The sequence below is a fragment of the Physeter macrocephalus genome, chromosome 2, assembly GCF_002837175.3.
Source record: "Physeter macrocephalus isolate SW-GA chromosome 2, ASM283717v5, whole genome shotgun sequence".
In the NCBI taxonomy this organism is placed as follows: domain Eukaryota; kingdom Metazoa; phylum Chordata; class Mammalia; order Artiodactyla; family Physeteridae; genus Physeter; species Physeter macrocephalus.
The window spans coordinates 41,725,415-41,745,463 of record NC_041215.1 but is presented as its reverse complement, the minus strand read 5'-3'; the positions used below and the strand labels follow the sequence as shown (position 1 = coordinate 41,745,463).

Here is a 20,049-nt window from a genome sequence, read left to right as displayed (position 1 = left end):
GACGAAGTGAGAGAGTAGCATGGACATATATGCACTACCAAATGTAAAACAGATAGCTAGTGGGAAGCAGCTGCATAGCACAGGGAGATCAGCTTGGTGTTTTGTGACCACTTAGAGGGGTGGGATAGGGAGGGTGGGAGGGAGACACAAGAGGGAGGGCATATGGGGATGTATGTATACATATAGCTGATTCACTTTGTTATACAGCAGAAACTAACACAACGTTGTAAAGCAATTATACTCCAAGAAAGATGTTTAAAAAAAACATGCAGTTCAATCTGATTCTTGATTTTCATAAAATTCATTTCCCCCTAAATTTATCTAGGGGAACATTCATTTTCACATAATAAAAAAGCCCAAGAGTAATAATAAATTTGGTAAGACAAGCCATTTTGAATAAAAGCCACACAGAACACAGCTAAAGAGAGAAAGAAAAAGGGGACACACACACACACACATCCCTAAAAAGAAAATAAATTTAGAGAATTCTTCTTCAACTGCTATGGTACCCAGTTTAGATGCAGTTTATAGCCAACCAGAAGATCTATCAGTGAGCAATAAGACACAACAGTAAGCAATCAGAAACATCAGTTAGCAATAAGACACCAGAGTAAGCAGTAAAGTCACACCAGGGGAGAACATTTCTGAGCAATACCACATGTCTGAATGCAGAAAGGAAGAAAGAAAAACTTCACTCAACGAGGATTGGAACCCTATTAAAACGATCTCTCTCACAGCTCAAGAGCCACTCCTGCTATGACAGGAGGGGTGTGAGGACTGCCAGCACAGCCATGGATCAGGAAAAGGACAAAAAAAGCCATGAGGCATTGACCATTAGCTAGGACTAGGAACTTAAGTGCTTGTCCTTCTTTTTGGCACCCTAATCTATAGACCTGGCAAATAAAAAAAAATATGTGGGTTATTTGACAAGATAAAAAGGACCCTCCAACCTCTGGGGGAAATAAAGGAGGATGCCCGCATTCTTCATTCCACATCTATAGCCACTGTGGCTAATGCAGTGTCTGGGCAGGGACTGCATATGCACCCACATGCAAAAAGGGACAAGTTTTTTTTGTTTTCTGACACACAGGTCAGCCAAAGAAACAGACCCTCAGTCATAAAGAACTTCCTTATTAGACAGGATATTAAATAGTCCAGGAAACTGTCAGCTCTTTAGGAACATCTAAGAAAATGGTTGCACATTTTTTCTAGGCTCACCCATTTGGGATGATTTATAAGTGGAAGCAAGAAAGAAGGAGCAAACACAATGTCTTCTCTACTTAGCACGAGGAGGTCTTCAGCTGAGCTCAGCAACAAAGCCTCACCCCATCCCAAATGCTTAAAGTCACAAAACCTGTGTGAAACCACTTCTCTGAGATGCTGAGAAGAGTAAATAAAATCACGTGCCTCCAAGGCTCAGGAACTGTACTGGTATTTACTGAATGGTTGCTAGTTGGAAGGAAGGAGAGGAAACTAACAACTTTTTATCTGTGTCACAATCCATTTCTAGTCTGTGTCTCTTTCTCAATCACCTCAATCCTACCCACCTTCAAAGTTTACCTCTGAGTATGTGAGAAGCCTTCCACAGTCACCCCCGCTTAGAGCGACAATAATTTGTGTTATTCTAAGCATGTGTATTATTTTACTAATTGGCCAAGTAAACATCTAGAAGGTATGGAGTGTGTCACACACAAGAGATGCAAACGAGTAAGAATGAGGTTAATTATCAAAGGCATAACTTTAAATTTGCTCCCTTTTCCAAAAAGGAAACAAAACAAAATGCTCTGGTGCGATAAATATCAGTAAAAACACAGTACCAGTGGCACCTCTAAAGGAGCCCTAGTCAGAGCCAATGACTCACAGAATGTGCTCGGAGATATGTGTTAGCCAAGTAAACTAGCTCCATACACAGGGCTGGGATCCCACTTGAAATAAGTAGCCACCACCTGCCTTCCATTTCTTTCCACAGTTTTGTACCCTGAGACTTGGAGCTCAGGCACCAAGTCTTCCTGTGAGCCCGGCAGACAAACCGGACAGTCAGAGGCAGCGAGATCCCTTATCGGGAAGAGAACGACAGCAGACATGTCGACACAGGCCCTACAGGACAGAGGCGGTGGGAGGCAGCAGGGTTAGAGGCAGAGCAACCCTCACCGACCCCCCGATACAGGGTCCTGCAGAGCTGCCATGAAATCAGACAGGACCTTCTCAACAGCATCTCCGACTGGGAACAGGGGTGGAGGAGTGGAGGCTGGAGAGGCATGGGTTCCATTTATTAATCAGTAGCTCAACACAGTGGGAGGTTTTCTTGTCTAATTACAGAAGCTGCTGGAAACTGCAAGGGAAGACAGGATTTATGGCCTAGATGACACTGCCTCTGTGTTGTAATTAAAAGTTATTTTTAATACCTGTTTGGTGGGATACTTTGGATTATTAAAAATATATTTTGCAATTTAAAACTTGCTAAAGGGCAAAGAACACAGCAGAAACGTAATACAGCAAGCTTCCCTAATGTGAAACAATTAAACGTTTTGACACTGGGAGGTGGGAAAAGAATCTCTCTCTTACTTAAGGCTGTGAATTTCCTATAAGAAAGAGGGAAAGAAAAGCCAAAAAGGGTGCTCAAGTCGGTTTTTAAAATTTCAAAAGTAACCCAGCTACTTATTTTATCCATTAACTAGAGTTTGCATACCACCCACCAGGAGTATAGACAACTCATTCACAGCCATTCACCCAAAGCACCTAATCCTTATCCTTGAGCTCTTGCTTTGTCCTGGGTCCCTCGGAAATGACAGTGGTCACCCTAACAAGGTCAAGGCCTGGCTCAACCACAAAGGCCCAGAGGCCGGTGCCAGGGCAGTGTGATGAGAGGTCCAATGTGAGCTGTGGACAATATGTGCTGTGTATGATTTGGGGTTTGCTTTAAATCCATTTCTCTTCTTTCATCCAAGGGTCCAGTTTCAAGAAGGGGACAGACAAATTGCATCCCGGTGTCCACAAGTGGCTACAGAATTAGGCCAAGATCAGGCACGGACCATTTATTCCCCAAGGGCCATTTCTAGAATTTCTATTTCCTCAGATACACAAAGGAGGCACTTTCTGCCATGTTGGCTCTTCTTTAACAGCGGGGAGGAGAGAATCTATCATGTGAAATAGACTTTTGAAGTTGTCTGATAAATATGGGGAGGGGAAGGAACCCTCACTGGCATGAGCTTCCCAGATCACCTCTGTATTTCATTTATCCCTGCTGTGAATATTCTCATTAAAAGTAATTCCAGGAGCTCATTATGGGAAATATGCCATGGAGACCACCAGATATTACACATCATGAAGAGACTATAAAAGCATTTGAAAGTGTTATTCAAAAATAAATTTAAAATTAGCTTTACAGGGGTCATACCAAGTTTATGGGATTTATCTTATGCCAATAAGAACACTGTGCTCCTGTATTCTCTTCCCAGTTCGAAGCAGGCTTTGACTTCATGTCAGGGCATAGAGTTGCGGTCCTTACCTGCCACATTAATTTTCTCAAGTGCTACCAAGCTGGGAACAGCTGTGGTGGAGTTGGTCAAGTTTGTCCCTGTGCCATTGATTACGAGGTTGTCCACCTTTGACTCTAACTTGCCAATGCGCTGCAAAATGTTATCCAACAACACAGCAAGAGTCTTCTTCAAATCTGTAAAAGAAAACGTACATAGTTTAAAAATCCTTTGGTCCCCGCACACTTGCCTGGCGCGCACACACTCACCCTGCCTTTGTTTCTCTCTCTGACATGAAGAAAAAAAGGTGGCAAATCAAAAAGTACCACTTGAAGTCCTGCCCTAACAAACCACCTCTTAGGGATGACAGAGGCCACACTCACATGGCCCAAAGAGTACAAAACAAATCAGTTCGCTCTGTAAGACAACTTTCGCAGTAAGTAACATTAAAATTATTCCTGGCTACTAGGCCGAGAGAGAAAACTCCCTGTTACTCAGCATCTTACCAAAACACTGTTAAATTCTTCCTCGTTCTAGCATGGTGGTTACTGACACATAGACTGACAAGCCCAAAGTGTAGCAAGGCCCTGAAGTAACTTCCGGATCAAGTTCATTGTTAGTTTTTTTAATGCTGTAGACTCTCGCATGTCCAAACTTTTTGCAAAGTCTTTACTGCTGTTGGTTACATATGGTAATACTTAATAAAAGCTACAGTTCCAGATTCCAGATGTGCTGGATAACCCAGGGTTAACTATAATGCAATTTAGGAAGACACTTAAAATAAAGACCAGATTCATTCATTCATTCAAGACATATTTATTAAACAACTACTATGTGCCAGGCATTGTTCTAGACGCTGGGACTATTCTTTTCTGGTGCTTACATTTAAGAGTTGATTCTCTTTCTTACGTATCTGGCTGTGGGTTATAGAGAAGTGCTCTTCTCTCTGGATAAATTACAGACACATTATCTTCATGCCTACATAAGTATTTACTAAGTTTGTATACAAGGTATTCTACACACACACAGATAAATTAAGTTAGCCCCCTCTCCTCTGGAAACTCATAATTAAAGAAAGATAGTCTGACTTATACATGTGAGAAAAGCAGGAGTACCACAGGATGGCCATCTCTGTGAACAGAATTCAGACTCACTTATGAATTGGGAGTGGGCCAGGGGAGTAGGACATAAGTGTAGGGAGCAGGATGCAGAAAAGTCCTGAACTGAGACAAATGGGAAGTTGTCACCTTCCATTCTGCTGGGAACAGAGCACACTCGTGCCGAACAGGTGCTCTGATGCCACCAGGAAAGACACACACACTGGATCAATCCACCAACCCCAGAGCACAGCCCATGACCCTCTACCAACAGGCATGCAGGCCTCCTATTTTGCCAGGTCAAGAGAGACACTCATCTGAACAGAAACAAATGTGTGTGTGTAATTGACATGGAATTTTGCACTCTTGGTGGTTTACAGACAGCTTCACTGAAGCTGACTAAAAACTACGAACAGGGGGCTTCCCTGGTGGCGCAGTGGTTGAGAGTCCGCCTGCCGATGCAGGGGACACGGGTTCGTGCCCCGGTCCGGGAAGATCCCACATGCCGCGGAGCAGCTGGGCCCGTGAGCCATGGCCTCTGAGCCTGCGTGTCCAAAGCCTGTGCTCTGCAACAGGAGAGGCCACAACAGTGAGAGGCCCGTGTACTGCAAAAAATAATAATAATTTAAAAATTTTAAAAATAAATAAATAAATAAAAACTACGAACACAAATAGAACCCACATCTTCATCCTGAAAGTCTGGTTCTATGTGCTTATTAGCATAATCTCAATCGTTCCACCACACCCAACACCAAACATCAGACTTCTTCACCACATTAAGATCTGTAGCAGATTGTTCATTCATTCACTCTAACAAACATCCGACCAGGTCTATTTTTTGCTCTTCAGTGTGTACCTTACCCACAGGTAGTAAGACAAACTGGCCATGACAATAGAGCAATTGGCTAAAAATATGATTATAACAAAGAAGGTTAGAAGGGAACTAAGAGTTCCTGAACGCCTATCACGTGCCATGCACATTTATAAGGAATTCCATATATCTTCACATTCTCCATGAAGCAGGTATGACTCCATTTTACAGAAGAGAAAACTGAGGTTCACAGACAGAAAGTAATATGCTCATGGTTAAAGAGATACAAAATCGCAATGCAGACTCGACTCAGGTCTGCCTAACTCCCTGACATCTCAGTGTGACCAGCCAGAAGTAAAGAGCCAGGCTGAAAAAAGAAACCAAGCATGAAATTCAGTGACTTTCATCCATAGCATAACGATTAAGGGCTTATTAGACTCTTAATCACCTTCTCGGTTTGAGTCCTCACCATTTTTGCATCCTTATTTGTAAGAGTTGAAAGAATAAGCCTACCTCTTTGGGGTTGTAAAGAGGACTTAATGAGTTAATATTTATAAAATGTTTGAACACTGCCTGGCACACAATAAGCACTACACAACTGTCTGTTACATAGATAAATAAAAAATAAAACCTTTGGAAAATGCTCTCATCCTTCCTAGAGAAATCTCTCCCTGAGTGATGCAAAGCTTTACCGTCTTATCAAAGGGTCATGAGATCATTCTCCTCCGGGGGCTGCAGTCCCACAGTCAGCATGACTCACAGCCTATCCCTGACACATCATTAGCTGGCGCGGACAGCAGGAGTCAGCCACCAGCTCTGCTCTTACACTGAGTCTAAAGCACTGACCCCTTCTGCAGAGCTCTGAAGATTGCCAGAGGATAGTCACACAGACGGGGGCAACGGTGCCACTCGGGGGCTGTATTCACTGTAAAGAAACCACTCCTCAGATAAATGATGTCAATCTCCCCCATCTCCAGCCTCTTTGCCCAGAGCCTGAATTATCAGCCAAGGAGTCCACGTGTAAAAACAGCATTTAACTCTTACCAGCAATTGTCATTAGCCAGACGCAGAGGCCCTGACCCTCCAGTTTGGGTTAACTCAGGGTTTCTCAACTTTGACACAACTGACACTTGGTACCAGATAATTCTTTGCCAAGGGGCGGGGGCAGGGGATGGGGGAGGCTGTCCTATGCATTTAAGGTGTTTGGCAGCATCCCTGGACTCCAGCCACTACATGACAGTAGCAATCCCCCATGTGACAATCAGAAATGTCTCCAGACCGCACCCCATTTGAGAATCACTGAATTAAGCACACTCCCCCAACCCCTGTCCTCCCCGTTGCCCTTCTGTGGAGATGTCCAGAGAGAATCTGGACAGAAGGGTTATGGGAGAGGGAATGAAGTGTGGGAACACAGTCACTAAACTGGCATTCTGTGTGACTTCCATGGTGGCACTGCTACAAATACGATGGGAAGTACAATAAGGGAAGGTGGGGGTGGACAGCAGCCTAGCCCATGCTGCAGGTCTCTTAAGGGCTGGTAACCTTTTTCGTTGAAAGGTAACAGGACTACTGGACAGAGTCCCCCAACCCACAATTTTTGGTGATAGTCACTGATGGCACACACCTTAGGTAGAATACAAAGTTGTCACATCAGTGTTAAGAAGACATTCTTCCTTGATTCTTAAAATACAGTCCATCAATAAACGTGACTATCTCTTGTTGGTCCCCCCTACACAGATGGACCTTTTATGACTGTGACATGGTACGAATAAAGGAATTCATGATGATGATAAGCTGTTGATGGTCACCATCACCGCTACTGCCCCAATACTACTACTGCTGCTGCTATCACTAAGGTTGCTGCTGCCACCCCTCCTCCACCAGCACCACCAGCATCACTACTTATTGAGCCCTATGTGTCAGCTACTGTCCTAAGCACTTTACATGGATTAACTCACTTGATCCTGCCAAGACAATATGAGAAACGTGTTGTCGTTCCCATCTCCATTTTACAAACGAGTAAACCACAGTAGAGAGAGGTTAACTAGTTTGTCCCATGTGTCTGCAGATCCAGTGTCCAAACCCAGATAATCGGGTTCCAGACCCAACAGCTCTTACCCACTATGCTACAGTGCCTCTCGAGGACCACTATGGACCTGCCGGTCAGCAAGCATCTCTGAGCTGCTACTTCTGAACACGCTTAGCAGGGATGAACTCCTGAGCTTCTGCCACGTGTTTCTGTTAAACCATATTCCAGCCACCCTCAGGACTCGCGATACCACCGTGCTGTGAGCAGCTCCAACACTACAACGTAATGAAGAACTGATCTTTCTATATCGCCTCCCTGAAAATGAAAATGGAATATAAGTCTATCAAAACCTTGGCCTCTCTAGACACTTTACCTGGGTGGGCATGTTTTCTCTCCCAATGTGGGAAAAAAAATGTGTTTTATAGTTATTACAGCCATAAACTGTATCCTCAGCAGGATTACGATTCCCAATTACTAACGGGCTTTAAAGATTTTGTTTGTGCTTCAAAGCCTCAGTAATAAAAATTTAATCTCAACATTACTACTGCAATTCTGCATTCCGAAAACTTACTGTACGTGATAAAGATGAGATCAAAGTAGGTGAAAACATGTAAAATGTCCCTCTGGGGAAAGGAAGCTTTTCGTTTCTATCATGCCAAGAGTTCTCTGATAAAGGGTGAGATCAACAAAATAGAACAGGTGCTCTGGCAGCTTCTGTAAATTTTCATTTCCTGAAAGCCATGACATTAAGGACAAGAGGGGCTGGAAGATGCTGCCACATCCTTGAGGCAGGACAGTCAAGGAGATATCACTGCCAGCTACACCTTCCCCCGTAGCTGGAGTCCAAGGAGATGAAATATCAGTAGAAAGGGGGTCCTGCTGGTGGAAAAAGATCTGTCAGTTTATAAGTCTATCAACTAAAACTGTGAGACTGATTGCCCAGATCAGCAAGTCAACTGAGAAAGGCCAGTGCTTGAGGCCAGTGCCTCAAGGCTGCTCCCACCCCATTCCCCTGGGACATGCTTCCCAAAGCAGTGGTTCTCCAGCCTGCTGTCCATCAGGCTTGGCTGTGGAGTCAGAGGTACCAGGTCCCATCCTCAAGACGCTCAGTCGGAACTTGCAGAACCTGCATGTCAAGGATTCTGGGCACACACAATCGAGAATTACATTTAAGATGCAGCCGCCACGATTCACTGGCACAGAACCAACTGGGCAATAAGCAAGGACTTACAGCGGAACTGCCAGAGATCATTTCCATCCGTGCTTGTTCCTAATGCAAATCCTTCTCGACCATGGCCGTGTTTCCCCGCCCCCCAGTCCGGAGCAGAGCTCGAACAGCAGGACCACAGAGCAGATTCACTTGCTGCTCCAGAGAAGCCAGCAAAAGACAGGGTGCTAATGAGAAAGGAAGGTGCTAATGAAAAAAGAATTAGCCCCAACCTCTCATTCCCACTGACTGCCAGGAATGTCAAGTTTCATCAGTTACATGTTTGAAAATTAATTTTAAAGTGACCTTTCCACAGAAAGGTAATACGGTTAGAGTAATGACCAAAATACAGTCCATTCATTATGTACAAGGACATTCGAGACAGTGTTAGTTATAAAAGAGAACAGTGCTATTTATTATAGATAAGCAGTGGACACTCCCCAAATACCCCACAAAAAGGTTACATTATACGGTGTCCATCTAGTCCTAAAATGGAATAAATCGCTAGATTGGAGGCCAGGGAGGGCAGAGAGCAGGTCGGTTCTCTCATCTCTGTTTACTGCCACAAGCTACTGACCTCAGGAGCTCAATAAATGTTTATTGAATGGTTGGATGAAAAAGGAAAAGTGTATGGCCATTAAAAAAATACAATGGACGGGGAAATAAAACAAAGATGAGTTCAAAAAGCTCTATGTAAAATATTCCAGTTTTTAAAAATAAGCATACACACACATATATCTGCATTTAAATACAGGATGGAGAGAAATCAAATTTATCTGGTTTGGGGGTAAAGAATATTTTATCTCTTATTCTTTATTTGTAAGAATGCAAAGCTGGGCTTGGGATCATCTCTGCCCTTGTGCGTTTTATGGACAGTACCTTTTATCGTGTGTTGAACAGCTTTGAAACAGTGACTCAAACAGCTGCTGGAATTGAAAATGAATTTTTAGTCCTTTCACATGGGGAGAAAAAAGAAGCCAGACCAGGAAAAGTGCCTGGAGGGTCCCAGGTTTTCGACAGCCCCATATTCCAGAAGCTCTGAATTTTCTATAAACGTTCACATCACTCTGACAATCACAAAGGCATGAAATGCTACCTGAAAATGCAATCAGTACTGTGTATTCTACCCTCGGAACTCAAGAATACTGGCCACAGGTACCCTGATGTCCCCTCCCCGCTCCCAAGAAGCATCTGTCACTGACCCTCACTGCCTCATCTCAGCTGGGCTCTTCAAGCTCCCCGGTGGACAACTCACCGGCCCCTAAACTCACAAATATGCCCTTCCCCCTGCAGCTGTCACAGGCTGTCCAGGTCACAAAGGGAACAATCATCACCCAGCGAAAGAGCAGCTCAGAGGCTCGGTATCACTGACTTCCGTGCTCTCCTGGGTTAGCTGTATGGAATTAAGCTTTGACTTGAACTTGTACCTAGAAGTAAACGCTATTCCTGTGCTGGGGGATGGGTCACTAGTATTTCAAGGAACTTCTAGGCAGCAGAATCTGAGAAAGAATCCTATCTAGGGCTGTGGAGGATAGTTAACTGCTTATGGAATTTGTAAACATCCAGAATGGAGTTCGTGGGCTGTTCTCTCCATTTTCCTAACACTTCGCCAGCTGCATGGAATAGGACTCAAGCCAACTTAGCCCTCTGTGTGGAAAAGGACTCAGGCTCTGAAAGGTCAAGTCCACTGTCATCCGTAGTCCCCACTGACTCCAGGGCATCTTCTCTGTCGGGAAAGGGCAGCCGTAGCACAGCCCTCCCTACTCACCACCCACACCAGAAACTGTGCCCCAATGGTGCCCACTTCAGAGACGAAGTGAGCTCGGCCACGCCCCACTTATCCCACACCACAAAGGAAAACCTTTATCTTTTCAACAGGAGGACAATGACAATCACATGTCCCGTTTCTATGATGACAAAGTCACTCTGTGGAGCTAACACACCTTTGGAAAGGGATCCAGGGAAGAGCCAAACAGCACCTCCCTCGAGTTCAGAGCAGCAGGTCTCAACCCTGGCTGGGGTGGAGCCCAGCATCGGTGCTGTCACAGCAGCCCAGGGGATTCTGGTGGACAAGCCTTGGGCATCTTGTTTAATTAGCAGTGGGTGGCAATCCAGCCTTCCTCCAGTCCACAGCTTATTTCTTCTCCTGTCTGGTCAGGCCCCGTCCCCTGTAAACCCTAAAAACAGCTATATAAACAGGTTCCTGAAGTCCTGTGTTCAAATGAATAAACAATGTCAGCTCTACATGGATAATTCTGGTTGGGTGGTAACTACTGCCGGTCCGTGTAGGCCAGGGTTAGCGATAACTCATAATAATGAAGGCATGTTACTAATCTAAGTGCTTTGATAAGCTCGGTCACATGCAGTCCTATGGGGTCAACAAGCCTATGGGGTCAGTGATATTACATCCTCTATTGGACAAAAGAGGCGGCAGTCTTTTAAAACATCAGTGACTTGCCCAAGGTCACACATCTAGTAAGGAGACCTTCCACAAGCCACAACTAAACACACTCCAGCTGCTTTCCAGAAGAAACAATGGTTCCCACGTCAGGATCGTGGGAAAGAATCTGTGAAATTCATAATCGCTACTCGGAGCCACCTGACACCAAGTCCATAGGGAACCTCTTCTTGTTTCCTGTCTCACTAAAAACATTACTGTGTTATTGTGATTTTATTTTTGGTTTTTTTGGCCGCACCCCTTGGCTTGCAGGATCTTAGCTCCCCGACCAGGGATCAAACCTGAGCCCCTTGCAGTGGAAGTGCACAGCCCTAACCACTGGACCGCCAGGGAGTTCCCACTGTGATTTTCAATTTAGCCTCAGCTGTAACTGTACTAGACAGAGTCAGGGTAGAGGGGACACTGCTGCTATTCACTCATGGTTCCTACTATGTGCCAGGCATGTGCTAAGGCCCTGGGGCACAGCAGGGAACAAGAGAGACAGGACTCCCTGCTCTCTGGGGGCTTACATTCTCCTGGGGGAGACAGATGATAAAGACAGTGGCTGTGTCATGATAGATAGTTTAAGCGTCCTGAAGAATGAGAATGAAGTACGGGTGCGGCCCTACTTTTGATAGGGACCCGAAGGAGAGGAGGGAGGGATCTCTCTGGAGGAAGGACATGCAGGTGGAGGGAACAGCAAATGCAGAGCTCAGAGGCAGGAAGATGCCCAGCCATCGTTCAAAAGCTGGTCCCAGAAGACAGCTGCACTGCCAGGCAGCATGAGAAGGGTGGACAGCACTCTTCAGGGTGGCCGTGAGCTCTGCCCAAGCAGTTCTGGCAGAAAGTGCACCAGCACACCGCTGGGAAGGGGAGGAGCTACAGGGAAGATGAGGGACCCACTTCAGGGCAGGAATCTGAGGCAAATCCCTTTACACCTGTATCCCCTCCCCCCGCCAGGACCGGAAGCAGTGGTGTGGTGTGCAAGGAAAGGGCTTGAGGACAAAGGGAGTACAAGCGAGAGCCTCCAGTTCCTCCCGGAGACCCAGGTTCTGATTGCACTCCTGTCTCAAACACCCCCGAGGTCCTCCTCAGACATCCAAACTGGGCTGGGCGTGCCCGTGAACTTGGCCTGACTCTGATGGCGATGCTGGGTGGGGGTCTTCCTACCACAGGATCACTGGAAAAGCCCCAAGCCCCAAAGAGGCCCGTTTTTAGGTCCAAGCTCTTGAAAGCAGAGAGCCCTTTCCGGAATCACACCAGCCACGTCACTGTAGGGTAACCAAGTAACCTCCTGAGACACACCAAAGAAAGGGCCCAGCTCTTTTTTCCCCCATTTCGCTCCAAGAACAGTGTATTTCCCTCAAGGGCAGAGAATTTCTGCTTCGGCAGTGGTGGTTTTCCACATCACGCAGCCCTCCAAAAAACAGTCTCTTGATCAGATTTGGAGGAACAGAGGCAAAAAGAAAAAATTTAAACAACAATAAACCTTCACAGGCTTATCCAATGTAAGTGTTTTCTTCTTTTTCATAGGAGAGGTGGAATGAAACACACGGACAAGCTCTTGTCCGACTCTCAGATCATTATCTAGGTCTGCAACGCAGGATGGGGGCTACATTTTTGGAGCAGCCTCAGGCAGCCACGCCAGCATCACAGTGAGGGGTCCCCCACTGGCTTTTGAACCAACTTTTGAACAAACCCTAAGCGGTGTTTATGTCTTGGCAATGGACATCGCCAGGCCGACAAGGGCCACAGAAGTCCAAAGCTGCTACCGCTCCACTGCCCCCTCGTCAGCAACCAAAAACTCCCCCCTGGTTCTCCACCCCTATGTCCTTAAGGAAACAGAAAGAACTTCCTTCCTCTTGACCTCCCTGTGGAGGTGACAGTGGACAACAGGTCAGGGTCACGGCCGGCGCCAGGCAGGGGCCAGCCAGGCCAGGCCCCCTTGCAAGAGTATTCGTCTTCCTCATCCCCTCCCCCGCTTCCATCACACTGAGACCACAGCCTTCAGGGCCTCGGTACCCATGCCCTCTTCCTGATCCTCCCATATCAGCACCGGCCGCACTGCCCTGTGCTCACCTTGTTCTAGCTGCAGCAGCCTCCGCTCTGCTCTTGGAGCGCGCGTGAGGCCTTAGGACCTGGCACAAACCCTGCTTCACCTCAAGCCCCCACCTCCCACCCCACCCGGCAGCTCCTCAGCATCATTTGGTCTAAAACACACCTCCTGGGCTTCCCTGCTGGCACAGTGGTTAAGAATCTGCCTGCCAATGCAGGGGACATGGGTTCGAGCCCTGGCCCAGGAGGATCCCACATGACGCAGAGCAACTAAGCCCGTGCGCCACAACTACTGAGCCTGTGCTCTACAGCCTGTGAGCCACAACTACTGAGCCCGCGAACCACAACTACTGAGCCTGCGCTCTAGAGCCGGCAAGCCACAACTACTGTGCACGCGAGCCACAACTACTGAGCCTGTGCTCTAGAGCCCGCAAGTCACAACTACTGAGCCCATGCGCCTAGAGCCCGTGCTCCGCAACAAGAGAAGCCACCGCAATGAGAAGCCCGCGCACCGCAACAAAGAGTAGCCCCCGCTCACTGCAACTAGAGTAAAGCCCATGTGCAGCAACAGAGACCCGACGCAGCCAAAAATAAATAAAATAAATAAAAAATAAAAGACACCTCCTGGGAGAGGCCTTCTTTGACCTTCTCCTCCAAAGTAGCTCCTCAAGTACTTTTTAAAAAATCCCATCTCCCTGTGTCATTTTTCTTCCTGGAATTTACTGCTATCTGTCATTCTCTTGTTTATTATTTCTCCCCCCAAATGAGTGCAGCCTCCGTGAGAGCAGGGACCCTGTCAGTCTTTCCCCAGCTGTGCACACAAAGCATCGACAGCGCTGCCCACGGCACAGACACTGCCCAAAGTGCCAGGCTGGAAGGATAAGAGCCAATGCCGGGGACAGTCTAGGCCCAAGGAGTTCAGGGAACCAGGAGAGAGGAGGTAAGGCAGAGCAGGTGTACAGACCTGGAGGCCAAGGGGGAACCAGGCAGCAGGGAAACAGAATATTGGTGGGGGGCTGGCAGACAAGCTGAGGGCTCATAGCTGCTTCAGCCTGAGCTGGTGCCCAGTCCAGGGCAGAGTGTCCCAGTGCCCAGAGAATCAAGTAGGTGAGAAAAGTCAAGGTTAATAAGGTGTGGATGTACCCCTGGGTGGGGGAGGGGTGTCTCTCATCACCCTAGATTTCTATTCCTGCTACTTTGAGAACACAAGTGGACCAAGCCTGGCCTGTGAGATAAGAGGTGATCACTGGGCATCAGAATTTGGGTCAGGACTTTGGAGACAGAGATCAATTCACCTCAGAAACAAGCACAGCATTGACTGGGCGAGTGACGCCATTCGTGACGCAACTCCCGAGAAATCACAGACAGGCATGGCCCTGCCACGCGGGCCTGGGAGATGCAGCGGAGGCTGAGCTACAGACGGCTCTGGCTGCACATGCTCCTCTCCGCCGTGATAGAGAAGCACCCAGAAACGCCCTCCACACCCCAGGAATGAATGCTGCGACTGTTTCACACAGGCTGCCCGGGATATCTTCCAGGCACTACTTCTGAATGGCCATATCCTAAAAGAAAGTCAGAAGTCTCTCTTCAAATCACCAGAACGAGGATGGAGGAGGGGGGGATACCATTTGAAAGTTCTTCTACTGTTGTTTAAGGACTAGTCAAACGAACAACAAACAGCAACTGCATGTCAGAGATAGACAAACATTTTTGGCAAAGACCAGACAGTAAACATCTTAGGCTTTGCACTCTCTGCAGCAACTACTCAGCTCTGGGATTGTAGCACAAAAGCAGCCACAGACAACACATAAACAATGGGGTGCTGGGTTCTAAACCCATATGAAAACAGGAGGATCTGGCCCAAGGCCATGGGAGTCCTGGGAAATTGTTGAGTCGAGGAGGGACACGATCGCACGAATGTTTTAGAATGAACTATGGAGACTACTGAAAGATGGAGTTAGCACGCTTTAGATGTTATGTGAAATAAATACTGGTACTGTCACGTTTCTCTGTTATTACAGTTGTTATAAACAAATGTCAGTGTTTGTGTTTCAATGAAACTTTATTTACACAGACAGGCAGAGCTCCAAATATGACCCACAGGTCACGGTTTGCTGAACACTTCTGCTCTAGCATCTCAAGTCAGGAATTTTAATCTAAAATCAGCTACTACGATTCTTCAAACACCTGCCACAGCTACTTAAGACAAATTTGTAGCACATTAAGAGCCTCTGATTATACCAATATGGGATGGGAGAAGGAAGAGGTTTTTTGAGGGGGGGGTCAATTAACTGGATTCATTCAAACCAGACATAGGTCCCAGCCACAGAGGGTTAGCTCTTCACTGTTCCAGAGCAGACATCCAGGCAGTGCTCTGTGGATGGGCTGCATCCGTGGCAGAAAAAGAGACTGCAAACCAATGGGTAACACGTCCTCATCCCCACTCCACCAGCCCAGCTAAACCACTGAACATCCGGCAGTCTCCATACCTCCATCTGACACATAACATCACCCACCGGAGCTGCCTGGCAATTGACATGCCCACAACTGCTAGTGATGGATTCCAGGGGAAACACACATCATCAGAATGGCTCTCCAGCTTTCCAGGACTGGCTCTGGACTATACCATCTGGCTCAATCCCAGCTGTTGATACCAAGAGCTGAGAACCAGGGAGAACTAGCCTGGCAAATTTTAAACAATAAAATCCAGTTATCTGCTTAAGGACTTCCATAAGAAGATGCTGTTAGATGGGGTTTGCTGTTTCCAGTCTTCGTGCAGTGGCTCTCCCAGGTGGGCAGGAGGGAAATTTTGCCCCCCAAGCCCAGAGACATTTTTGATGCTACTGGCATCTAGTGGGTAGAGACACCAGAGATGCTGCTAAACATCCTACAAGGTACAAGCAGTCCCCCACACATAGAATTACCCGGCTCCAAACATCAATAGTGCTGAGATGAGAACCTATGTCTGGGTAAGATTTCATCGCGTGATGATCCCCAAACCTCAAGCACTAATGCACAGTCCAATTAAATTCCCGAAACTCAGATCCAAAGACCACTTTGATTGGCATGTCGAGTTGATTAGATGAAAGAGAAAAATACGTTAGACTTGCCGATGGGGCCGTTTGGTTGTTTCTTTGTTGTTTTTGAGGAGAAGAATTATTTTGCTAAGGTTCGTCTGTAAACAGAGGAAGTTGAAATAAAATTCTGTAGTTTCTTTGAGCTCCAAAGTCCTATGATTATAAGCATATACAGTGGTTCATAGTCTAACAGACTACTCTGGGGTTTTTGACATCTTTCTAAAAATCATACTGTCTCGGTCAGGCTGAAAAGCTAACACCAGATCATTGCTCTCTAGAGTGTGCAGGAAACTCACCCTAAGAGCTGCTTAGCAGTACACAAGAAATAAAACTGGTCGAAACAACTAGAAAAAATAAAGTCGATAAATTTACCATTCATGTGGCTTCTTCCTTCCCGCGGTAAAGGTTTGAGAGAGACCGAGATAAACCTAAGGAGGAAGTTACTACAGGACTAGACCTCTTTCCCTCCAAATGTGTAATGTGGAATGCACTGAACCAGAAACTGAAAAACAGCATCTGTTTTACTTGTGACATTTACTTGTAACCCACTGGTAACACCAACGATGACAATTTGCTTTCCCTTTTTCTGGCAGTTTACCTATAACATTTGGGAATTGTTACAGAAGATCTAAGTCAATGAGTAATTTAAAATGCCCCCTCTGAAAAACTACCTAGCTGTTTTTCAAGGTCAGCTCTCAAAGAAGTCTCATTTTTTGATCCATTAGATCGAAAAAGGTGACATTTTATTTGCATATATTAAAAACCAGTGCCTACAAATCTTGAAGGAATAGACTAAAAGCAGACTGTGTGATCATTCAAATAGTAGGCACTGAAAAAGAATGTCCACGTTGTATGTTAAAAGCAACCACTTAAAAAAAAAAAGCAAGCAACCATTTCCTCTTTACCAAAAAAAAATGTATTAAATTTTTATATCTATATATTTATAAAATTAAATTAATTAATTATATATATATAATTTAAAAATAACCAAGTTTCCTGGATCCTTTTGAAAAGAAAAAATGTATATGTAACATTGAGCATGATTTCCTTTGTTTAAACTCAAGCTTCCACCTGTGGCTACACATTTTCAGGAATCATCATTTGACCTCTACATACTTCAAAGACCTTGAATGGGTCACAAAGTAGAACATCGAACTTTCCCACCTTGCCCAACTCCACTCTTCTATCTGATTTATAGTATACCTCAGATCTCAAACCGTGAGGCCACTGAAGTCTCCCTTCAATGACCAGAACTGTCACTTCACAGTAACCAAGGTCATCTTCTGAGGATCAAGTCCACTCCAATACTCGGTAACCACAGGAGGGCTGGGACTTGGATTCTCCAAAATACAGTCTGATCCAAATTTCATTTGCAATTTTCGTTTTGTATTTGTGTGTGTATGTTTTTGTAAATATTTTATTTACACAAACATATATATATATATACATATGTTTGTGTGTATATATACATTATGTGTGTATACACATATATATCAGAAAGATATACACTGAAATGTTAATTGTGATTATTTTCTACAGTAGTAATTTATGTGATTTTCCTTTTTCTTAGGAGGAAGTTACTACAGGACTAGACCTCTTTCCCTCCAAATGTGTAATGTGGAATGCACTGAACCAGAAACTGAAAAACAGCATCTGTTTTACTTGTGACATTTACTTGTAACCCACTGGTAACACCAACGAAGACAATTTGCTTTGTCTTTTTCTGGCAGTTTACCTATAACATTTGGGAGTTATTACAGAAGATCGAAGTCAATGAGTAATTTAAAACGCACCCTCTGAAAAACTACCTAGCTGTTTCTCAAGGTCAGCTCTCAAAGAAGTCTCATTTTTTGATCCATTAGATTGAAAAAGGTGACATTTTATTTAAGCATATTAAAAACCAGTGCCTACAAATCTTGAAGGAATAGACTAAAAGCAGACTGTGTGATCATTCAAATAGTAGGCACTGAAAAAGAATGTCCACGTTGTATGTTAAAAGCAACCACTTAAAAAAAAAAAGCAAGCAACCATTTCCTCTTTACCAAAAAAAAATGTATTAAATTTTTATATCTATATATTTATAAAATTAAATTAATTAATTATATATATATAATTTAAAAATAACCAAGTTTCCTGGATCCTTTTGAAAAGAAAAAATGTATATGTAACATTGAGCATGATTTCCTTTGTTTAAACTCAAGCTTCCACCTGTGGCTACACATTTTCAGGAATCATCATTTGACCTCTACATACTTCAAAGACCTTGAATGGGTCACAAAGTAGAACATCGAACTTTCCCACCTTGCCCAACTCCACTCTTCTATCTGATTTATAGTATACTTCAGATCTCAAACCGTGAGGCCACTGAAGTCTCCCTTCAATGACCAGAACTGTCACTTCACAGTAACCAAGGTCATCTTCTGAGGATCAAGTCCACTCCAGTACTCGGTAACCACAGGAGGGCTGGGACTTGGATTCTCCAAAATACAGTCTGATCCAAATTTCATTTGCAATTTTCGTTTTGTATTTGTGTGTGTAAGTTTTTGTAAATATTTTATTTACACAAACATATATATATATATACATATGTTTGTGTGTATATATACATTATGTGTGTATACACATATATATCAGAAAGATATACACTGAAATGTTAATTGTGATTATTTTCTACAGTAGTAATTTATGTGATTTTCCTTTTTCTTCTTGATTTTTTTTTTTGCTTGTCTACAGCTTCCAGCTTTTCTATATTAAGCCTAACTTTTGCTGAAAGAAGAATAAGTAATACTCCAAATGTGTACTTTTTTTCACCCAACCTCATTTGAAAACGGATTTCAAGCACCTGACAAAAAAAGCAACGAGTACAAAAAGATTTCTTTCAAAGCGAGGGCAACCAGAGACAAGAGCAAGACACGACAGCGGTAAACTCTGAGGAAGCCAAAGGTTAAAACTATCAGTCAGTACGTAAGCACTGATGTCCCTTCATACTGGCCAGAGGGAGGCACACATTCGGCTCTGAGTTTCTTGGCGTCCGTAGAACATTCTTCCCCACCCTCCTTACCTCACCCCCACCAGTCCTAATTAAGGTTCGTTTAGGGAACGATAATGAGAAGATTTTTCTACATGCCCTGATCATCCCCCCAGATGAGATCATGCAGTCCAGCAATGTGTCCAGGGAGGAGGAAGCAGCTGCAAATACAACCACCAGAGCTCTAACTGGGAAGCCCCACTGCTCCTGGCGCTAAGTGTCAGCGTGTACAAGAGGTCAGAACCTCCCAAAGGGCGTAGCTTTAACTTTCTAAAAGCGTCCCTCTGTGTGCAGCTTATCGCCATGAAGGTAGTGGCGAGGGATATACTCAATCCATGATCAAGTCTGAGAGCCTCTGGGGTCCCTTGGAGGCAAAGCCACACTCGACGGAGGAGCCCCGGCAGTGCAGTGCTTACCGTAAGCTGTCATGACCCCCGCGTAGGGCCCATCCACCACATTTCTGTTTTCTTCTGCCAGCGCCTTGATGTACCTCTTGCTGAGGTCCAGGATCTGTTCCCGAAGCATGGAGCTGCTCTCGGGCTGAGTTCTCTGCTGGATGGTAAAATGCAAGAGCATCATACCCCAAATAAAGCCAAAAGTCACGAGGAAAAAGCCCAGCTTCTGAGAGGACAGCTTCCACGGAGTAAAGAGAGCCATTGCTCTCTGGCAACTTCACCTGCCCTGGGCTCTTACAGTGTGCAAAGGAGACACAAGTTCATGGTGTAGGCTGGGCTTGTGGGTTTTCTTCGTCTCACTCGGGCTCCTGCGTCAGCTGATTTCCTTTCCTCGTTTCCATCCTGCTGTGAAGAAGGGAGAAAGTTAGCAGAGTCGT

General features: G+C 45.2%; 1 protein-coding gene across 6 annotated transcripts in view; it reads right to left on the bottom strand.

The window, feature by feature from the left end:
- Positions 1-20,049, bottom strand: part of LOC112062645 (alpha-1,6-mannosylglycoprotein 6-beta-N-acetylglucosaminyltransferase A) — a 280,334-nt gene that overhangs the window by 112,883 nt on the left and 147,402 nt on the right. For 4 of the 6 annotated variants that reach the window (XM_055087513.1, XM_055087502.1, XM_055087507.1 and 1 more), the window contains 2 exons: positions 19,634-20,014; positions 3,509-3,673 (listed from right to left, as the gene is read on the bottom strand). In XM_055087513.1, the coding sequence (XP_054943488.1) occupies positions 3,509-3,673; positions 19,634-19,874 (406 nt within the window). In that variant the 5' untranslated portion in view covers positions 19,875-20,014. Of the gene's footprint in view, positions 1-3,508; positions 3,674-19,633; positions 20,018-20,049 lie in introns of all 6 variants that reach the window. The other 2 variants (XM_055087511.1, XM_028501646.2) reach the window with 1 other exon arrangement.